Below are 18,678 nucleotides of genomic sequence, written 5' to 3'. Positions count from 1 at the left end.
CTTACAAAGAATAAGTCCCGTGGTCGATTTGCTCGACTAAAAGGCAGTGCTCCAGCATGGCCGCAGTCAAACGGCTGAAACGAGTAAAAGAGTATTTATGTATACACTCTCCACTTGTGTGTAATAATAAATAGTAACGACAAAATATATTCGTGTGTTTGTGTATCTACGTATATATGTTATGTATGTATATACATGTGTGTATATGTATGTATGTGTATATGTGTGTGTGTGTGTATATGGAGAGATGCATACGCACACACATTTAAATACATTCGTGTATGTGTGTATCTATGTATATAGGCGCAGGAGTGGCTGTGTGGTAAGTAGCTTGCTAACCAACCACATGGTTCCGGGTTCAGTCCCACTGCGTGGCATCTTGGGCAAGTGTCTTCTGCTATAGCCCCGGGCCGACCAATGCCTTGTGAGTGGATTTGGTAGACGGAAACTGAAAGAAGCCCGTCGTATATATGTATATATATATATATATGTGTGTGTGTGTTTGTGTGTCTGTGTTGGTTCCCCTAGCATTGCTTGACAACCGATGCTGGTGTGTTTACGTCCCCGTTACTTAGCGGTTTGGCAAAAGAGACCGATAGGATAAGTACTGGGCTTACAAAAAGAATAAGTTCCGGGGTCGAGTTGCTCGATTAAAGGCGGTGCTCCAGCATGGCCGCAGTCAAATGACTGAAACAAGCAAAAGAGTAAAAAGAGTAAAGAGTATGTATATATATATATGTGTGTGTGTGTGTTTGTGTATATGTGTGTATATATGGAGAGATGCATACACACACACATTTAAATACATTCGGGTATGTGTATATCTATGTATATATGTTATGTATATATATATATATATATATGTGTGTGTGTGTGTGTTTGTGTATATGTGTGTATATATGTAGAGATGCATACACACACACATTTAAATACATTCGGGTATGTGTATATCTATGTATATATGTTATGTATATATATATATATATATGTGTGTGTGTGAGTGTTTGTGTATATGTGTGTATATATGTAGAGATGCATACGCATACACATTTAAATACATTCGTGTGTGTGTGTATCTATGTATATATGTTATGTATATATATATATATATATATGTGTGTGTGTGTGTGTGTGTTTGTCTATATGTGTGTATATATGTAGAGATGCATATACATTCGTGTGTGTGTGTGTGTGTATATTCACATACATCCCTATACATATGCATTTTTGTGTATGTACGCGCACCTATCGTATGTGACATTTACTGCTCTGTACTTATATATACCTGTGACATTTACCACTGTACTGTCTGCACGTTGTCTATATACACAAGCACGCACGCACACACACACACACACACATGACATTTAGCGGTATTACTATGTGTCTCCATACATTACTAATTTATGGGAATGCATACACGTGGAGCGCAGTCTGTGAGCTTTTCTTTCTGCTTTCGGTAGTGTGTCTCCAAGAGGTGGCAAACACTCCTGACAAATCAGCTCATTCCCACTAGGATTGTCTACGTTCTGAAAGCATTTCAAGTAAGGGAGTCGCAGGGCATGGCTGTGTGGTTAGCAGTTTGCGTCTGAACCACATGGTTCTGGGTTCAGTCCCACTGCGTGGCACCTTGGGCAAGGCATCTTCTACAATAGCCTTTTGCCAACTAAAGCCTTGTGAATGGTTTTCGTTGAAGGAAAATGAAAGAAGCCTACTCTCTGTCTGTGTGTGTGTTTGTGTGAGTTTAGGGAGAGTTTATGAAAAAAACAAAAGACGAAGACAGGTGGTGTACGAAACAAACAGATGTATTAGTATAACGCTCAGGAATAGAAAAAGTCTTTCACATTTCGAGCCTACGCTCTTCTACAGAAAGGGACCCCAAAAAACAAGGAGTGAGAAAAAAAAATAGGGAGAGAAACAAGGAGAGAAAAAAATGTGTGTAGTGGCTAACGATCTATAATAATAATAATAAAAATAATAATATCGAAAAATACCTAAGGAATGAGAACCCAGGTTCGAAATTTCCGCAAGGCACCTGAAGAAGGCTGGAGGGTATATCAGCTGAAACATTGTGTTAACAACAAACAAGATGAGGGCAAATATCCGTCAAATGTAAATAATGTACATAATTTCTCATTTCTTAAATATAGAACTGAATACTACTACTAATAATAGTAGTGGTAGTAGTAATAATAATAATAATAACAACAACAACAACATCGAAAAGTACCTTAGGAATGAGAACCCAGGTTCGAAATTTCCCCAAGACACCTGATGAAGGCTGGAGGGTATATCAGCCGAAACGTGATAATAACAAACAAGATGAGGACAAATATCTGTCAAATGAAAATAATGTACATAATTCCTCATCTCTTAAATATAGAACTTATTTAGGTAATGCTTGGAACATAGATTATTAGCATGAAATTTTGATGAAAAAAGGGTTTTAAAATTTAGATTGCTTTAAAACAGAAAGTTTGTATCATAGAACCAGGGTCTCAGATAGATTGGTTTTAAGAAGGGTTGAAACAGTAAGAAATTTGATGAGAGGGAGATTTGACTGTTGGTTGCATAGAAGCTCCCTCACTGTCTAACATACTACATTATTGTGCCCTTTCTACTTCTTGTTATATAGCCCTAGGTTCATTCTGATCCTGTAGACCTATGATCTAAGATGTTCCAGCTGTAACCATCTCATCTTTCTAAAACCTATGTAGGATGACATCAACATGTCCTTCGTTGTGCTGCTGTTGTTTAACCCTAGGTCAGTCCTGATCAACCACCTTTATTTTAAAACCCTATCAATATCATATTTCTGTTGAAATACACTCCCTTTGTTTTATTTAATTTTACAAAATAATGAAGGATTTTTAAGTTGGTGTTTGCCCCATAAATTAGCCCCAAATTTTGACAGGTGATTTTTTTTTTTTTAGTTCAAATCACTTTACAAGAAGTTTGTATTATTAGACCCAGGGACTGTTTCACGTGGGTTGGTTTTAAAAGGGTTAAAGGCAATAAGGAGTACAGATTGATAAACGGGTTGTACCAGACGGAAATAAGTATCGAGGTTAATGTGGGTACTTAAAAATGACCTTGAAGTGGGGGGGGAGTCTCCCTGGCATGGCTACGGTTTCCAGTGACTGAGAGTAATAAAAGAATAAAGGCCAGGAAAATTATTTTCAGACTAGGAAATGTGTGTGTGTGTGTGTGTGTGTGTGTGTGTGTGTGTGTGTGCCTCAAACAATTAACTCATTAGGTTTCAGTGATGTAATCAAATATCAAGTTTTTGTTATTTATCCAATGCTAATTATCATTGTCAAATAACAACAGATGACGATGATGGCTTCAAATTTTGGCACAGGGCCAACAAGTTTGGAGGGGGAGGAGGGAAAGTCAACCCCCACTTACGCAAGTGCTCAACTTCTACTTATTTTCTTGACCCCGGAAGGATGAAAGGCTAAGTTTACCTCAGGGGAATTTGAACTCGGAACATGCAGACAGACAAAGTGCCACCAAGCATTTTGCCCAGTGTGCTAACGATTCTGCCAACTTATTGCCTTAATAATAAAGTAATTTCTAGAGAGGAACAAGAGCGCTAATAATATTGAAGAGATAAAAGGATTTTTTTCCCCAAAATTCTGACGACATTTTTTTCAATATGTTTTGTTTTGTTTGTTCCTTCACAAGCCATGCCTGGCTCATAGGGCCAGTTTCCTGGTTTTCTTGGTGTATAGGTTCCCCACCTGGACAGGACGCCGGTCCGTCGCAGGTTAGCTGCAAGATGCAGGAGGAAAGAGTGAGAGAAAGTTGTGGCAAAAGAGTCAGCAGAAGTATCGCCATTACCTTCTGCTGGAGCCACGTGGAGCTTAGGTGTTTCACTCATAAACACACACATCACCTGGTCTGAGATTTGAACCTGCAATCCCTCGACCGTGAGTCCACTGCTCTAACCACTAGGCCATGTAAGCGTGAGAGAAAGTCGTGGCGAAAGAGTCGGCAGAAGTTTCGCCATTACCTTCTCCTGGAGCCGCATGGAGCTTAGGTGTTTCGCTCATAAACATACACATCACCTGGTCTGAGATTCGAACCTGCGATCTCTCGACCGCGAATCCGCTGCTCTAACCACTAGGCCATATGCCTCCACAAGCAGAGATGGTGCTCGTTACAAGGTTTATTCTCTGCAGAGGCATCACACACTTGATGTCCCATGTCAGGGTTTTTGCCAAAACCTTCAGCAGCAGCAGCAGAATAGGAATGATTCAGTCAAGTCTTCTGTCACCAATTCTCACCAACTGGAGGAGTGTCTTGAAGAAAGACAGGGGGGATACCAGCTTCACACAGAATACTATAAATAAACCCTGTGGATGATGTAATCAGCCTAACACTGCAAACTGGTGCAACTCTCCCTCTCCGCCGCCGCTGCCGCCGCCGCTACAGTCCACTGACCGGCAATGGACCAGTAATGGAGTAATTAATTATACATCTCATGGCTGAGAAGAAATGTTGATTATGTCAACAATATTTGTTTATTGTTCCACTTTAGATAGCATTTGATATCCGGTCTCACACACACACACACACACACACACACTCTCTCTCTCTCTTTGACTGCCAAAACTTGTATTCCCATGTATGGATTTGCCGAGAAGGTGATTGCTGGATATATCATTCTTGCTTGTCCCTTTGGGCCCTGCATAATGTTCCCTTCTTTCTCCGCTTACTGAGCATATATCCATCAGATTGTAGAAGACACAGGGTGTCAAATTAGGGGACACAAATCAAGGCTGTTTCAGCTACATGCATCTTGTCTTCTACTCAGACACAGTGTACCTAGGACCGCATTATTGAAATATTCCCACTTGACAAGCTATTGGCCATCAACACTAGGCGAGGGAACGGCAAAAGACCTTCGCTGTGGATTTTCCCCACCTGGACAGGACGCTGGTCCGTCACAGGTGAGCTGCAAGATGCAGGAGAAAAGTGTGAGAGAAAGTTGTGGCGAAAAAGTCAGCAGAAGTAAAAGACCTTTCTAGGTTCAATCTCACTTGCTGTGAGATTGAACCTAGAAGCTCAGGGTTGTGGAGCAAACTTCTTAACCGTAAAGCCATGTCTGCACCCAAAACAGAATTGTTATTTTTTTTTTTTATTTAAAATAAAAAAAAAATAGAGAAGGAAAGAAGGAAAAAAAAACAAACAAAATTGTTCTTGATAAAATCTGCGGTTTAAGTCTCTTCAACAAAATAAATACTTATAGATAGTTGTGTTTGTTTGTTTTTATATTTTATTTTATTTTTTTCGTATCATTGTTAAGATAAGTCTTAGGGAATATCGAGTGTCAGATAAAACCCCGACTTGAATGGAGTTTTTGGTCGGCTTTAGTGAGACAGTCTTTAAGCCTTTGATTGGGTCATCAAATAAGGCGACAAGCCGGCAGAGTGGTAAGCACACCGGGCGAAATGCTTAGCGGTATTTCGTCTGCCGTTACGTTCTGAGTTCAAATTCCGCCGAGGTCGACTTTGCCTTTCATCCTTTCAGGGTCAATAAATTAAGTACCAGTGAAATTCTGGGGTCGATGTAATCAACTAGTCCCCTCCTCCAAAACTTCGGGCTTTGTGCTTATAAGAAAAAGGATTGGGTCAACAAATAAGGCGACGAGCTGGCAGAGTCGTTAGCACGCTGGACGAAATGCTTGGTGGTATTTCAGCCATCGCTTCGTTCTGAGTTCAAATTCCGCCGAGGTCGACTTTGCCTTTCATCCTTTTGGGGTTGATAAATTAAGTACCAGTTACGCACTGGGTTCGATGTAATCGACTTAATCCGTGTGTCTGTCCTTGTTTGTCTCCTCTGTGTTTAACCCCTTGTGGGTAGTAAAGAAATAGGTATTTCGTCTGCCGTTACGTTCTGAGTTCAAATTCCGCCGAGGTCAACTTTGCCTTTCATCCTTTTGGGGTCGATAGATTATTTACCAGTTACGCACTGGGGTCGATGTAATCGACTTAATCTGTGTGTCTGTCCTTGTTTATCCCCTCTGTGTTTAGCCCCTTGTGGGTAGTAAAGAAATAGGTATTTCGTCTGATGTTACGTTCTGAGTTCAAATTCCGCCGAGGTCGACTTTGCCTTTCATCCTTTCGGGGTCGATAAATTAAGTACCAGTTACGCACTGGGGTCGATGTAATCGATTTAATCCGTGTGTTTGTCCTTGTTTGTCCCCTCTGTGTTTAACCCCATGTGGGTAGTAAAGAAATAGGTATTTCGTCTGATGTTACGTTCTGAGCTCAAATTCCGCCGAGGTCGACTTTGCCTTTCATCCTTTCGGGGTCAATAAATTAAGTACCAGTGAAAGTCTGGGGTCGATGTAAACAACTGGTCCCCTCCCCCAAAATTTCGGGCTTTGTGCTTATAACAGGAAGGATTGGGTCAACAGATTTAGGTTCAAATGGAGATAGCTTCAAAGTTCTTGCTCAGCCTTGTGGTTCTTTTAATGTCAGATCAGTTCGATCCTGTTCGCATACGATCAGAGATGTTTCAGATACGACTGTTTTATCTTTTACTCTAACATAGAGTATCTAGGACTACGTTATTTAATGTGCCCTTTCTACTTCTTGTTATATAGCCCTAGGTTCATTCTGATCCTGTAGACCTATGATCTAAGATGTTCCAGCTGTAACCATCTCATCTTTCTAAAAACTACATCAACATGTCCTTCGTTGTGCTGCTGTTGTTTAACCCTAGGTCAGTCCTGATCAACCACCTCTGTAATCAAAAATGCTTTCAGCTGTTATCATCCTATCATTTATTCAGACACTTCATCTCTAGGACTCTGTTATTTCATGCTTTCTTCCTTGTGTTGCTGTTTAGCCCTGGGCCAGCACAACCTGGCAGATCTGTGATCAAAGACATTTTAAGCTGTTATCACCCCATCATTTATTCAGGCACAATATACATATAGGCGCAGGAGTGGCTGTGTGGTAAGTAGCTTGCTTACCAACCACATGGTTCCGGGTTCAGTCCCACTGCGTGGCACCTTGGACAAGTGCCTTCTGCTATAGCCCCGGGCCAACCAATGCCTTGTGAGTGGATTTGGTAGACGGAAACTGAAAGAAGCCTGTCGTATATATGTATATATATATATATATGTATATATATATTTATATATATATATGTGTGTGTGTGTGTGTGTGTGCGTGTATGTATGTGTGTCTGTGTTTGTCCCCCTAGCATTGCTTGACAACCGATGCTGGTGTGTTTACGTCGATAGAATAAGTACTGGGCTTACAAAGAATAAGTCCCAGGGTCGATTTGCTCGACTAAATGCAGTGCTCCAGCATGGCCGCAGTCAAATGACTGAAACAAGTAAAAGAGTAAAAGAGTAAGTGGCTGAGCACTTCACAGATATGTGTACCTTGAACCTAGTTCTCCAGGAGATTCAGTGTGACACAATGTGACCAGGCTGGCCCCTTTGAATTTCAGGTACAATTCATATTTGCCAACTGAGTGGACTAGAGCAATGTGAAGTAAACTGTCTTGTTCAAGGTAGCAACACTCTGCTGAGGATTGAACTCATGACATTACAGTCACGAACTGAGTACCCTAACCACTAGTAGACCTGTGGTGAAAGATGTTTTAGCTATTTTCGTCCCATCATTTATTCAGACACGCTGTATGTAGGACTACATCTCCTTCCATGCTTTGCTGCTGTTTCTCAGCCCTGGTCCTTGATCCAGCAGAACTTTGATCAAAAGTTTCCCATTTGTGACTTCCACCTACCTACTAACAGATTATCCAATAAATGCCCAACATACTTGCGAATCCTACTCAGGCGCAGGAGTGGCTGTGTGGTAAGTAGCTTGCTAACCAACCACATGGTTCCAGGTTCAGTCCCACTGCGTGGCATCTTGGACAAGTGTCTTCTGCTATAGCCCCGGGTCGACCAATGCCTTGTGAGTGGATTTGGTAGACGGAAACTGAAAGAAGCCTGTCGTATATATGTATATATATATATATATTATATATATATGTGTATGTGTGTGTTTGTCTGTGTTTGTCCCCACAATATCGCTTGACAACCGATGCCGGTGTGTTTATGTCCCAGTCACTAAGCAGTTCGGCAAAAGAGACCGATAGAACAAGTACTGGGCTTACAAAGAATAAGTCCCGGGGTCGATTTGCTCAACTAAAGGCGGTGCTCCAGCATGGCCACAGTCAAGTGACTGAAACGAGTAAAAGAGTAAAGAGAGAGAGTAAAAGAGTATGCAAAAACCCAGAGTTAGTAAATATTCAGTTTTATAGTTGCAGTAATCTGTATTGAAATGGATCCGTCCATCCATCTTCTCTGCCCATTATTCCTCGAAGGGTTATTGGAGCAGTCCTCCAGCACCTCTTCCATGGGGTCCTATCAGAAGCAGTCATCATTAGACTATCTGGCTGGCTTACCAAGCATGACCAAGTGAGACTATGGATATTATCTACCCATATTGTTTTAGTCAACTCCTTGGCCTTCTATAAATACATACACGCACGTTTGTGGACAGTTAATTTTTGTATATTTCTACTCAAGTGATCTGATAATATTTCCTTAGTGATAGTGCCTTAGCTGTGGGGAAGGACAAACAGAGAGTTAGTGACAACACTGCCAATCACGTTAGTAATAGGTAACAGACAAATTGTATTCCTTAACCATTTAGGATTCAAATCTGCCATATCAGGCTCAAATATTCAACTAGTTTTATTTTCAAATTGGCCATATCTGGCCTCTTGCACCCACCTCAAAATTCCATTCTAAAATATACAATCACATCAAAATTTCAAAGCTATGAGATAATGCATGATTAATTCAAAACATTGTGAGTAAATAAATATTACATTTGACAGAATAATCTGCATGGCAAAAGGGTTAATGCTAAATGGATATTTTGTATGGTTTCATACATTTTGTTGGGAGGTGGGGTTTTGTTGTACGTATGTATACGCGTGTGTGTGTGTGTGTGTGTGTGTGTGTGTGAATGGATAAGAAAGTACTCAATACATGTCACTGTGTGTATGTTGCTGAATCAAAGCGTTGCACTGTCTTTATTCCGAAGTACTATCTTGGGTGTTGTTGGTAATTAGTAACGCAAGAGCAGAAACTGTATGAATGAAACTTTAGCTTCCAGCAAACGAGCAAACACACACATACAGGTGTGCATGCACATACACATACACTTACAAACCAGGCAGGTAAGTATAGTTCTGAGATTTTGTCATTTTTTAAAATTCTGTCTGTGTGGCTTCTTACATGAAAAGAACATGGTCACTTGTATTTTCTTTAAGTTTTTTTTTTTTATTATGTGTACATATGTATGCATATATGCATATGTACGTATGTATGTATCCTATGTATAAGCATGTATATAGTTATATATTTATATATACACACACACACACACACATACATACATGTATGTGAATATATGTACCATATTATATCAGTGTGTTTCAATGTGTATCTATATACAAATGTGTGTGTGTGCTCACACACATACATGTATATATCATCATTTAATGTCCACCATCCATGCCGGCATGGATTGGACAGATATTGCTATGCTATATATATATATGTGTGTGTGTATGTGGGTATGTATTTTCAGAAACGCATGCATATGCCCACACATACGTATGTGCATAGATATATACATACATACATACATTTTCATATTGTCCAATTTTTGTTTTTTTGCCTTGAATGTTTCTGTAGCTTTGTGGCTTTATGTCTATGCCATATTAGGATGTTTGACTCCTCTATTGCAACCCTCCCCCCTTAAAAAGAAAAATAATAATAATAATGATAATAATAATACTGTTGATGATTTGAAAATATAAGAAAATGTAAATCAAGTTTTTTGGATTAGCAAAGTCAGTAGAGCATCCATTCTGAGTTCAAATCCTTGGTTCAAACAACTTTAGCCCTTTATATTCCTTTTATGGGGAAGTGTGCGTGTGGTAAGTAGCTTGCTAACCAACCACATGGTTCCGGGTTCAGTCCCACTGCGTGGCATCTTGGGCAAGTGTCTTCTGCTATAGCCCCGGGCCGACCAATGCCTTGTGAGTGGATTTGGTAGACGGAAACTGAAAGAAGCCTGTCATATATATGTATATATATATGTGTGTATGTGTGTGTGTTTGTCCCCCTAGCATTGCTTGGTGTGTTTACGTCCCCGTCACTTAGCGGTTCGGCAAAGAAGACCGATAGAACAAGTACTGGGCTTGCGGAGAATAAGTCCCGGGGTCGATTTGCTCGACTAAAGGCAGTGCTCCAGCATGGCCGCAGTCAAATGACTGAAACAAGTAAAAGAGTAAAGAGTATATATATATATATATATATATATATATTTATAAATGAGGGTGAAAAATTGATATTAATTTAATAATACCATTAATTTAACACCAAGTGGCTTAGCACATAAAACTAGGGAGATAATACAAATTTATACATAAATTATTAGAGAGTTACCACTATGTGGATAGCTCTAGTGCTAAAAATAGCTCCGTTAGTATAGCCACAGAAAAGATGCTTCCAAGTAGAAATAACATTACATTTAACGGAAGGAAAGTGAAACATAACGAAGAAATATATTTATATATATTATCTTTTACTTGTTTCAGTCATTGGACTGAGGTCATGCTGGGGCACTACCTTGAAGCATTTAGCTGCACAAATCTATCCCAGTATTATCTTTAAATCTGGGTACTTACTCTGATGGTCTCTTTTGCTGAACTGCTAAGTTACAGGGATGTAAACATATCAGCACCTGTTGTGAAACAGTGATGGGTTACTGACACAACACGCACAATGAGTTTCTGCACAGTTTCCATCTACCAGATTCACGCATAAGGCATTGGTTGGTCCAGGGCTGTAGTAGAAAACACTTGTGCAAGGTGCTGTTGTGGTGAGGCTGAACTGGAGACCATGTGGTTGCAAACACGAAATATTTGGCCTTGCAACTCAAAATTCCTATTTCATTTTTCAGAGAAAGAAACCTAGCTGTTTCTTGCAATTTACATCAATACATACATCTAAAGCAAAATTTTTTTAGGGACCCTTAAAATACTATTTTTGATCCCCAATTTACTATTTTGTTGCGTGGACTCCCCAAAATCTCTATAGATCCTCTAAAGCAAAATTTTTTTAAGGCCCCTTAAAATGCTATTTTTGATCCCCAATTTACTATTTTGTTGCATGGACTCCCCAAAATCTCTATAGATCCTCTAAAGCAAAATTTTTTTAAGGCTCCTTAAAATACTATTTTTGATCCCCAATTTACTATTTTGCTGCGTGGACTCCCCAAAATCTCTATAGATCCTCTAAAGCAAAATTTTTTAGGGACCCTTAAAATACTATTTTTGATCCCCAATTTACTATTTTGTTGCGTGGACTCCCCAAAATCTCTATAGATCCTCTAAAGCAAAATTTTTTTAAGGCCCCTTAAAATACTATTTTTGATCCCCAATTTACTATTTTGCTGCGTGGACTCCCCAAAATCTCTATAGATCCTCTAAAGCAAAATTTTTTTAGGGACCCTTAAAATACTATTTTTGATCCCCATTTACTATTTTGTTGCGTGGACTCCCCAAAATCTCTATAGATCCTCTGAAGCAAAATTTTTTTAAGGCTCCTTAAAATACTATTTTTGATCCCCAATTTACTATTTTGTTGTGTGGACTCCCCAAAATCTCTATAGATCCTCTAAAGCAAAATGTTTTTAAGGACCCTTAAAATTCTATTTTTGATCCCCAATTTACTATTTTGTTGCGTGGGCTCCCCAAAATCTCTATAGATCCTCAGGGGCCATATGGGCCCAGGTTAAGAACCTCTGATTTAGATATTGTGTTCCTCTTTGAAGCAAAATTTTTTTAAGGCTCCTTAAAATACTATTTTTGATCCCCAGTTTACTATTTTGTTGCGTGGACTCCCCAAAATCTCTATAGATCCTCTAAAGCAAAATTTTTTTAAGGCTCCTTAAAATACTATTTTTGATCCCCAATATACTATTTTGTTGCGTGGACTCCCCAAAATCTCTATAGATCCTCAGGGGCCATATGAGCCCAGGTTGAGAACCTCTGATTTAGATATTGTGTTCCTCTCTGAAGCAAAATTTTTTTAAGGCTCCTTAAAATACTATTTTTGATCTCCAATTTACTATTTTGTTGCGTGGACTCCCCAAAATCTCTATAGATCCTCTAAAGCAAAATTTTTTTAAGGCTCCTTAAAATACTATTTTTGATCCCCAATTTACTATTTTGTTGCGTGGACTCCCCAAAATCTCTATAGATCCTCTAAAGCAAAATTTTTTTAAGGCTCCTTAAAATACTATTTTTGATCCCCAATTTACTATTTTGTTGCGCGGACTCCCCAAAATCTCTATAGATCCTCTAAAGCAAATTTTTTTAAGGCTCCTTAAAATACTATTTTTGATCCCCAATTTACTATTTTGTTGTGTGGACTCCCCAAAATCTCTATAGATCTTCTAAAGCAAAATTTTTTTAAGGCTCCTTAAAATACTATTTTTGATCCCCAATTTACTATTTTGTTGCGTGAACTCCCCAAAATCTCTATAGATCCTCTAAAGTAAAATTTTTTTAAGGCTCCTTAAAATACTATTTTTGATCCCCAATATACTATTTTGTTGAGTGGACTCCCCAAAATCTCTATAGATCCTCAGGGCCCATATGGGCCCAGGTTAAGAACCTCTGATTTAGATATTGTGTTCCTCTCTGAAGCAAAATTATTTTAAGGCTCTTTAAAATTCTATTTTTGATCCCCAATTTATTATTTTGTTGCGTGGGCTCCCCAAAATCTCCATAGATCCTCAGGGGCCATATGGGCCCAGGTTGAGAACCTCTGATTTAGATATTGTGTTCCTCTCTGAAGCAAAATTTTTTTAAGGCTCCTTAAAATTCTATTTTTGATCCCCAATTTACTATTTTGTTGCATGGACTCCCTAAAATCTCTATAGATCCTCTAAAGCAAAATTTTTTTAAGGACCCTTAAAATACTATTTTTGATCCCCAATTTACTATTTTGTTGCGTGGACTCCCCCAAATCTCTATAGATCCTCTAAAGCAAAATTTTTTTAAGGCTCCTTAAAATACTATTTTTGATCCCCAATTTACTATTTTGTTGTGTGGACTCCCCCAAATCTCTATAGATCCTCAGGGGCCTATATGGGCCCAGGTTGCGAACCTCTGATTTAGATATTGTGTTCCTCTCTGAAGCAAAATTTTTTTAAGGCCCCTTAAAATACTATTTTTGATCCCCAATTACTATTTTGTTGCGTGGGCTCCCCAAAATCTCCATAGATCCTCAGGGCCCATATGGGCCCAGGTTGAGAACCTCTGATTTAGATATTGTGTTCCTCTCTGAAGCAAAATTTTTTTAAGGCTCCTTAAAATACTATTTTTGATCCCCAAAATCTCTATAGATCCTCTAAAGCAAAATTTTCTTAGGGACCCTTAAAATACTGTTTTTGATCCCCAATTTACTATTTTGTTGCGTGGACTCCCCAAAATCTCTATAGATCCTCAGGGGCCCATATGGGCCCAGGTTGAGAACCTCTGATTTAGATATTATATTCCTAGTATTTTACTGGAAGCTCTGTTTTGTTGGAATCAACCCATTACTTTCCAGAAATAGGAGGCTTTTTGCCAGTGTTATCATCATCATCATCATCATCAACATCATCATTATTATTACTATTATTTTATTTTTTTTTTTTTTTTTAACTATTAACAATAATAATAATATATATAAATATATATAAATACTGAAGAATTAGCTGAGCAGACTGGGCAAGTTTTTTTTCTAATGTTGTTGCTTTCAGCGGTGAAATTTGGTCGGATGTCAAAGAAGCAGCGCGAGAAAGTCGAGGATGAAGTCAACTTGGTAAAGCAGCGTGGATTAAATGGGTACGATCCCATATCCCCCCCTTATTCTCAGCCAACCACCAACAACAACAACAACAACAACAGCAGCAACCAGTATGTCACGTAAGCTGCTTCGCTTGATCCCCCATATCATCATCATCATCATCATCTTCTTCTTCATCATCTTCTTCGTCATCGTCTTCTTCTTCATCATCTTCATCTTTCTCTTCTTCCTTTTTCTCTTTAAAAAAAATCAAAAAAAAACAATGCGAAAAACAAAACAAAACAAAACAAAATTCTTAACCCTACCTACCTACCTACCTATCTACTTACCTGCACAGTCCTGTCGTCCGCTCAACCAGGCCACACCAGGTAATTACTTCTGAGATAACCAAAGGTGAATTAGAAGCAGGGAACCATCCCCTCAGTTTCTCTTTCTTTTCATTCCCACCCACTCTTTCTCTCTCTCTCTCTCTCTCTCTCTCTCTCTCTCTCTCTAAATCTTTACATTTCTCCATCAGCCTCTCTATCCTCTCTGTTGTTTTCTATATCCATCCGTCTCTCTCCCTCTCTCACTGCTCACTGTAGTATAGTGCAACATACTCCGGTGTACAACACTTTGAAACAGAAATGAGCAGAGGAACTCAAGAGAGGACGGTTGCTCAGAAAGCAAGAATTGTACAAAGGTGGCGAACTGGCAGAAACGTTAGCACTTCGGGCGAAATGCTTAGTGGTATTTCGTCTGCCGTTACGTTCTGAGTTCAAATTCCACCGAGGTCGACTTTGCCTTTCATCCTTTCGGGGTCGATAATTAAGTACCACTTACGCACTGGGGTCGATATAATCGACTTAATCCTTTTGTCTGTCCTTGTTCGTCCCCTCTGTGTGTAGCCCCTTGTGGGCAGTAAAGAAATAAGAAACGTTAGCATACGGGACGAAATGCTTAGCGGTATTTCGTCTGCCGCTACGTTGTGAGTTCAAATTCCGCCAGGGTCGACTTTGCCTTTCATCCTTTCGGGGTCGATAAATTAAGTACCACTTACGCACTGGGGTTGATATAATCGACTTAATCTGTTTGTCTGTCCTTGTTTGTCCCCTCTGTGTTTAGCCCCTTGTGGGCAATAAAGAAATAAGAAACGTTAGCGCGCCGGGCAAAATAGTTTGAGGTATTTCGCCTGCCGCTACATTCTGAGTTCAAATTTTGCCGAGGTCGACTTTGCCTTTCATCCTTTCAGGGTCGATTAAATAAGTACCAGTTACGCACTGGGGTTGATATAATTGACTTAATCTGTTTGTCTGTCCTTGTTTGCCCCCTCTGTGTTTAGCCCCTTGTGGGCAGTAAAGAAATAAGAAACGTTAGCACGCCGGGCGAAATAGCGGTATTTCGCCTGCCGCTACGTTCTGAGTTCAAATTTTGCCGAGGACGACTTTGCCTTTCATCCTTTCGGGGTTGATTAAATAAGTACCAGTCGATATAATCGACTTAATCCGTTTGTCTGTCCTTGGTCGTCCCAGGTGTGTGTAGCCCCTTGTGGGCAGTAAAGAAATAATAATTGTACAAAGTCTTGCTTCTGCTGTTACATGTCCCCACTGTCCCATTGCAACTGTGGATTTTATGCCAGCATTGGCCTCATGAGTCACCTCAAAACCCACAAAGAGTTTAACGCTAATCTGATCATCTTCAGAGACATAAGGCCGAAAAATACACACACACAGACACAGACACATGCGCATGCAGCTGAATTGGCTGAGTCATTATAGAATTGGGTAGAGTGCCTTGTGGTATTTGTTCCTCTTCTCTGCCTTCTGAGCTCATATTATGCTGAAATCAGTTTTTGTCTTTCAATCCTTCAAGGCCAATAAAGTACCAGTCATGTATTGGGGCCTGGTCTCTCTCTCTCTTTCTCTCTCCTCCTCCTTACCTCCTCTGTCTCTCCCTCCTCTTCCATCTCTCAAAAATTGGCTGTGGTGATCAGAATTGGAAAGTTTGACTTGGCCAGGTTTAGAGATGTTCCTAAACCATGCAGCAGGTCACAATAGAGCCCTTAGGATTCCATCAGGAGTTACAAGCCAACACATAACAAAGTACACATGCATGCATACATATGCGCATGCACCCACACACACACAGGTACGTGGACTCTTCCGTCACAGATGACAGATGAGGCTTCCACAAGTTCTTGCTGCCCGTTAGCTCACTCCCTGCATCAGATCGCCATTCCATCTACTGGTGCACAGTGTGCCCCACATCAGACATTGAAGCGGTCGCAGAGGATCATGAAATGAAGGGTTTTGCTCAAGAACACAGCAGTGCATTGCCCAGTTTGGGAATGAAAAGCCACAATCTTGGAATCATGAGTGCAACACCCTCACCAATAACCAATATATACTCTCAGGATACACACACACACACAATGTATTTGTGTGTGTGTGTATATATATATATATATATTTATATATATATATATACATACATACATGCATACACACCCTATATACACACACACATACACACACACATCATCATCGTTTAACGTCCGCTTTCCATGTTGGCATGGGTTGGACAGTTTGACCGGGGATCTGGGAAGCCAGAAGGCTGCACCAGGCTCCAGTCTGATCTGGCAGTGTTTCTATGGCTGGATGCCCTTCCTAACACCAACCACTCCGAGAGTGTAGTGGGTGCTTTTTACGTGCCACCGGCACAGGTGCCAAGTGGTTGTCTACTCCTTATACAGAGTTTGACCACCTCCTGTACCTACACCGTAGCACCATTGGCGTTTGATGTGGCTTTTTAAACCAGGCAATGTTCTGAAAGGACACCCACACAGATTGCACATCCGATTTGGACCACCGATACTTGTTGATAAGTTCTGCTCTTTGTGGATCTTAACATGTCTTTCTGAGGCTTCCGTTGGATTTGCAAATGTCCAGGCATACACACACACACATACATACAAGAGTATAAATCCAAGACAATAACAATGAATACAGAGACCGGTATGTCTTTTACTGCAACTGTTAATTATACTGCATAATTAGATAAAATGACCTACACGTGTTTCTGCTGCTCAGAGTATGTGTAGTTGCATACGCAACCCACAATATTCTGCTATGCACCTCTCGTCAGTGTTTCTCTTTATCTAAAATAATTTGCTTGCACAGTCACGTTGGTCCGCTCAACCATTCTCACCAGATAATCGCCTCCACAGCAGCCAATGGCTGGAGATGGTGGTGCCATCTTTTGTTTTTACTGTGCTTTACTATTCTTTGATTATCTCCCTTATTTCTGTCCTTTCTCTCCCCTCTCTCTCTCTCTCTCCTTACCTTTCTCTTTGCCTCTATATCCTTAACTCTCTCCCTGTCTGTCTCTTTCCTTCTTTATAGCCCCCCCATTTCTTTCTCACATACACATACTCTCTTACACGCATACACACACTCTGTTACACACACACACACACTCACACACTCTCTCTCTCTCTCTCTCTCTCTCTCTCTCTCTCATTCATACATTCTCATTCTATCACTCTCACAGTTTTCGCAATCTTTTTATTTGCAATTTATGCTTTGCTTTCAGTAAAATTTGAAATTGTGATGTTTGTCTGTCTGTCTGTAGTATATATATATATATGTATTTTTTTTTTCTTTTCTTTGTGATTTTTTTTTTTTCTTTTCAATTTTATATCTTTATTTGCTGAATAGCTTGAAATGTACCGAAATTACTCTTAAAACAAAACAGTGGAGGGGAAACAGAAAGAGATACGAAGAAAGAAGTACTAATTCTCATACCATTTTCATACCATTTAATCTGGTGCCATTGACACTGTTGTTACTTATTTTACAATGGATGATGTAAGCATAGCATAAGGTGGAAGCACTCCGTCGGTTACGACGACAAGGGTTCCGGTTGATCCGAATCAACGGAACAGCCTGCTCGTGAAATTAATGTGTAAGTGGCTGAACACTCCACAGACACGTACACCCTTAATGTAGTTCTCGGGGATATTCAGTGTGACACAGAAAGTGAGAAGCCTGGCCCCTTGAAATACAGGTACAACAGAAACAGGAAGTAAGAGTGAGAGAAAGTTGTGGTGAAAGAGTACAGCAGGGATCATCACAATCCCCTGCCCGAGCCTCGGATGGAAGCACTCACTCGGTTACGACGACGAGGGTTCCGGTTGATCCGAATCAATGGAACAGCCTGCTCGTGAAATTAACGTGTAAGTGGCTGAGCACTCCACAGACACGTGTACCCTTAACGTAGTTCTCGGGGATATTCAGCGTGACACAGAGAGTGACAAGGCCGGCCCCTTGAAATACAGGTACAACAGAAACAGGAAGTAAGAGTGAGAGAAAGTTGTGGTGAAAGAGTACAGCAGGGATCACCACCATCCCCTGCCGGAGCCTCGTGGAGCTTTTAGGTGTTTTCGCTCAATAAAGACTCACAACGCCCGGTCTGGGAATCGAAACCGCGATCCTATGACCGCGAGTCCGCTGCCCTAACCACTGGGCCATTGCGCCAATAGCCTATGATGGGGGAGCTAGTCTAGCATGGCATGGATGGAACACTGTGGAGAGGAGGAGAAATAAATGGGGGAAAATGGGTGGCAAAAATGGTATCTTGATAAACACAGGTATGGTTTTGTTGTTAATTCTTTTCATTCTTTCGTCCCTGCTCCCTATTCCTGGGAAGGTAGAGTCCTCAGACATTTTTTATGAAGTGTTTTATAAGAACAACCATAGGCGCAGGAGTGGCTGCATGGTAAGTAGCTTGCTTAC

General features: G+C 40.2%; 1 protein-coding gene across 1 annotated transcript in view; it reads left to right on the top strand.

The window, feature by feature from the left end:
• The window catches only part of LOC115229704 (probable nuclear hormone receptor HR3), a 64,800-nt gene extending 50,741 nt beyond the window's left edge, over window positions 1–14,059 (top strand). Inside the window, exon 4 of the mRNA XM_029800016.2 lies at window positions 13,860–14,059. Coding sequence (XP_029655876.2) covers window positions 13,860–14,029 — 170 coding nt within the window. The 3' untranslated portion in view covers window positions 14,030–14,059. The remainder of the gene's footprint in view (window positions 1–13,859) is intronic.
• The last annotated feature ends 4,619 nt before the right edge of the window (window positions 14,060–18,678 follow it).

This window comes from Octopus sinensis, unplaced genomic scaffold (assembly GCF_006345805.1).
Source record: "Octopus sinensis unplaced genomic scaffold, ASM634580v1 Contig13591, whole genome shotgun sequence".
NCBI lineage: Eukaryota > Metazoa > Mollusca > Cephalopoda > Octopoda > Octopodidae > Octopus > Octopus sinensis.
Note: the sequence above shows the minus strand (reverse complement) of the source record. Positions and strands in the feature narration are given on the sequence as shown.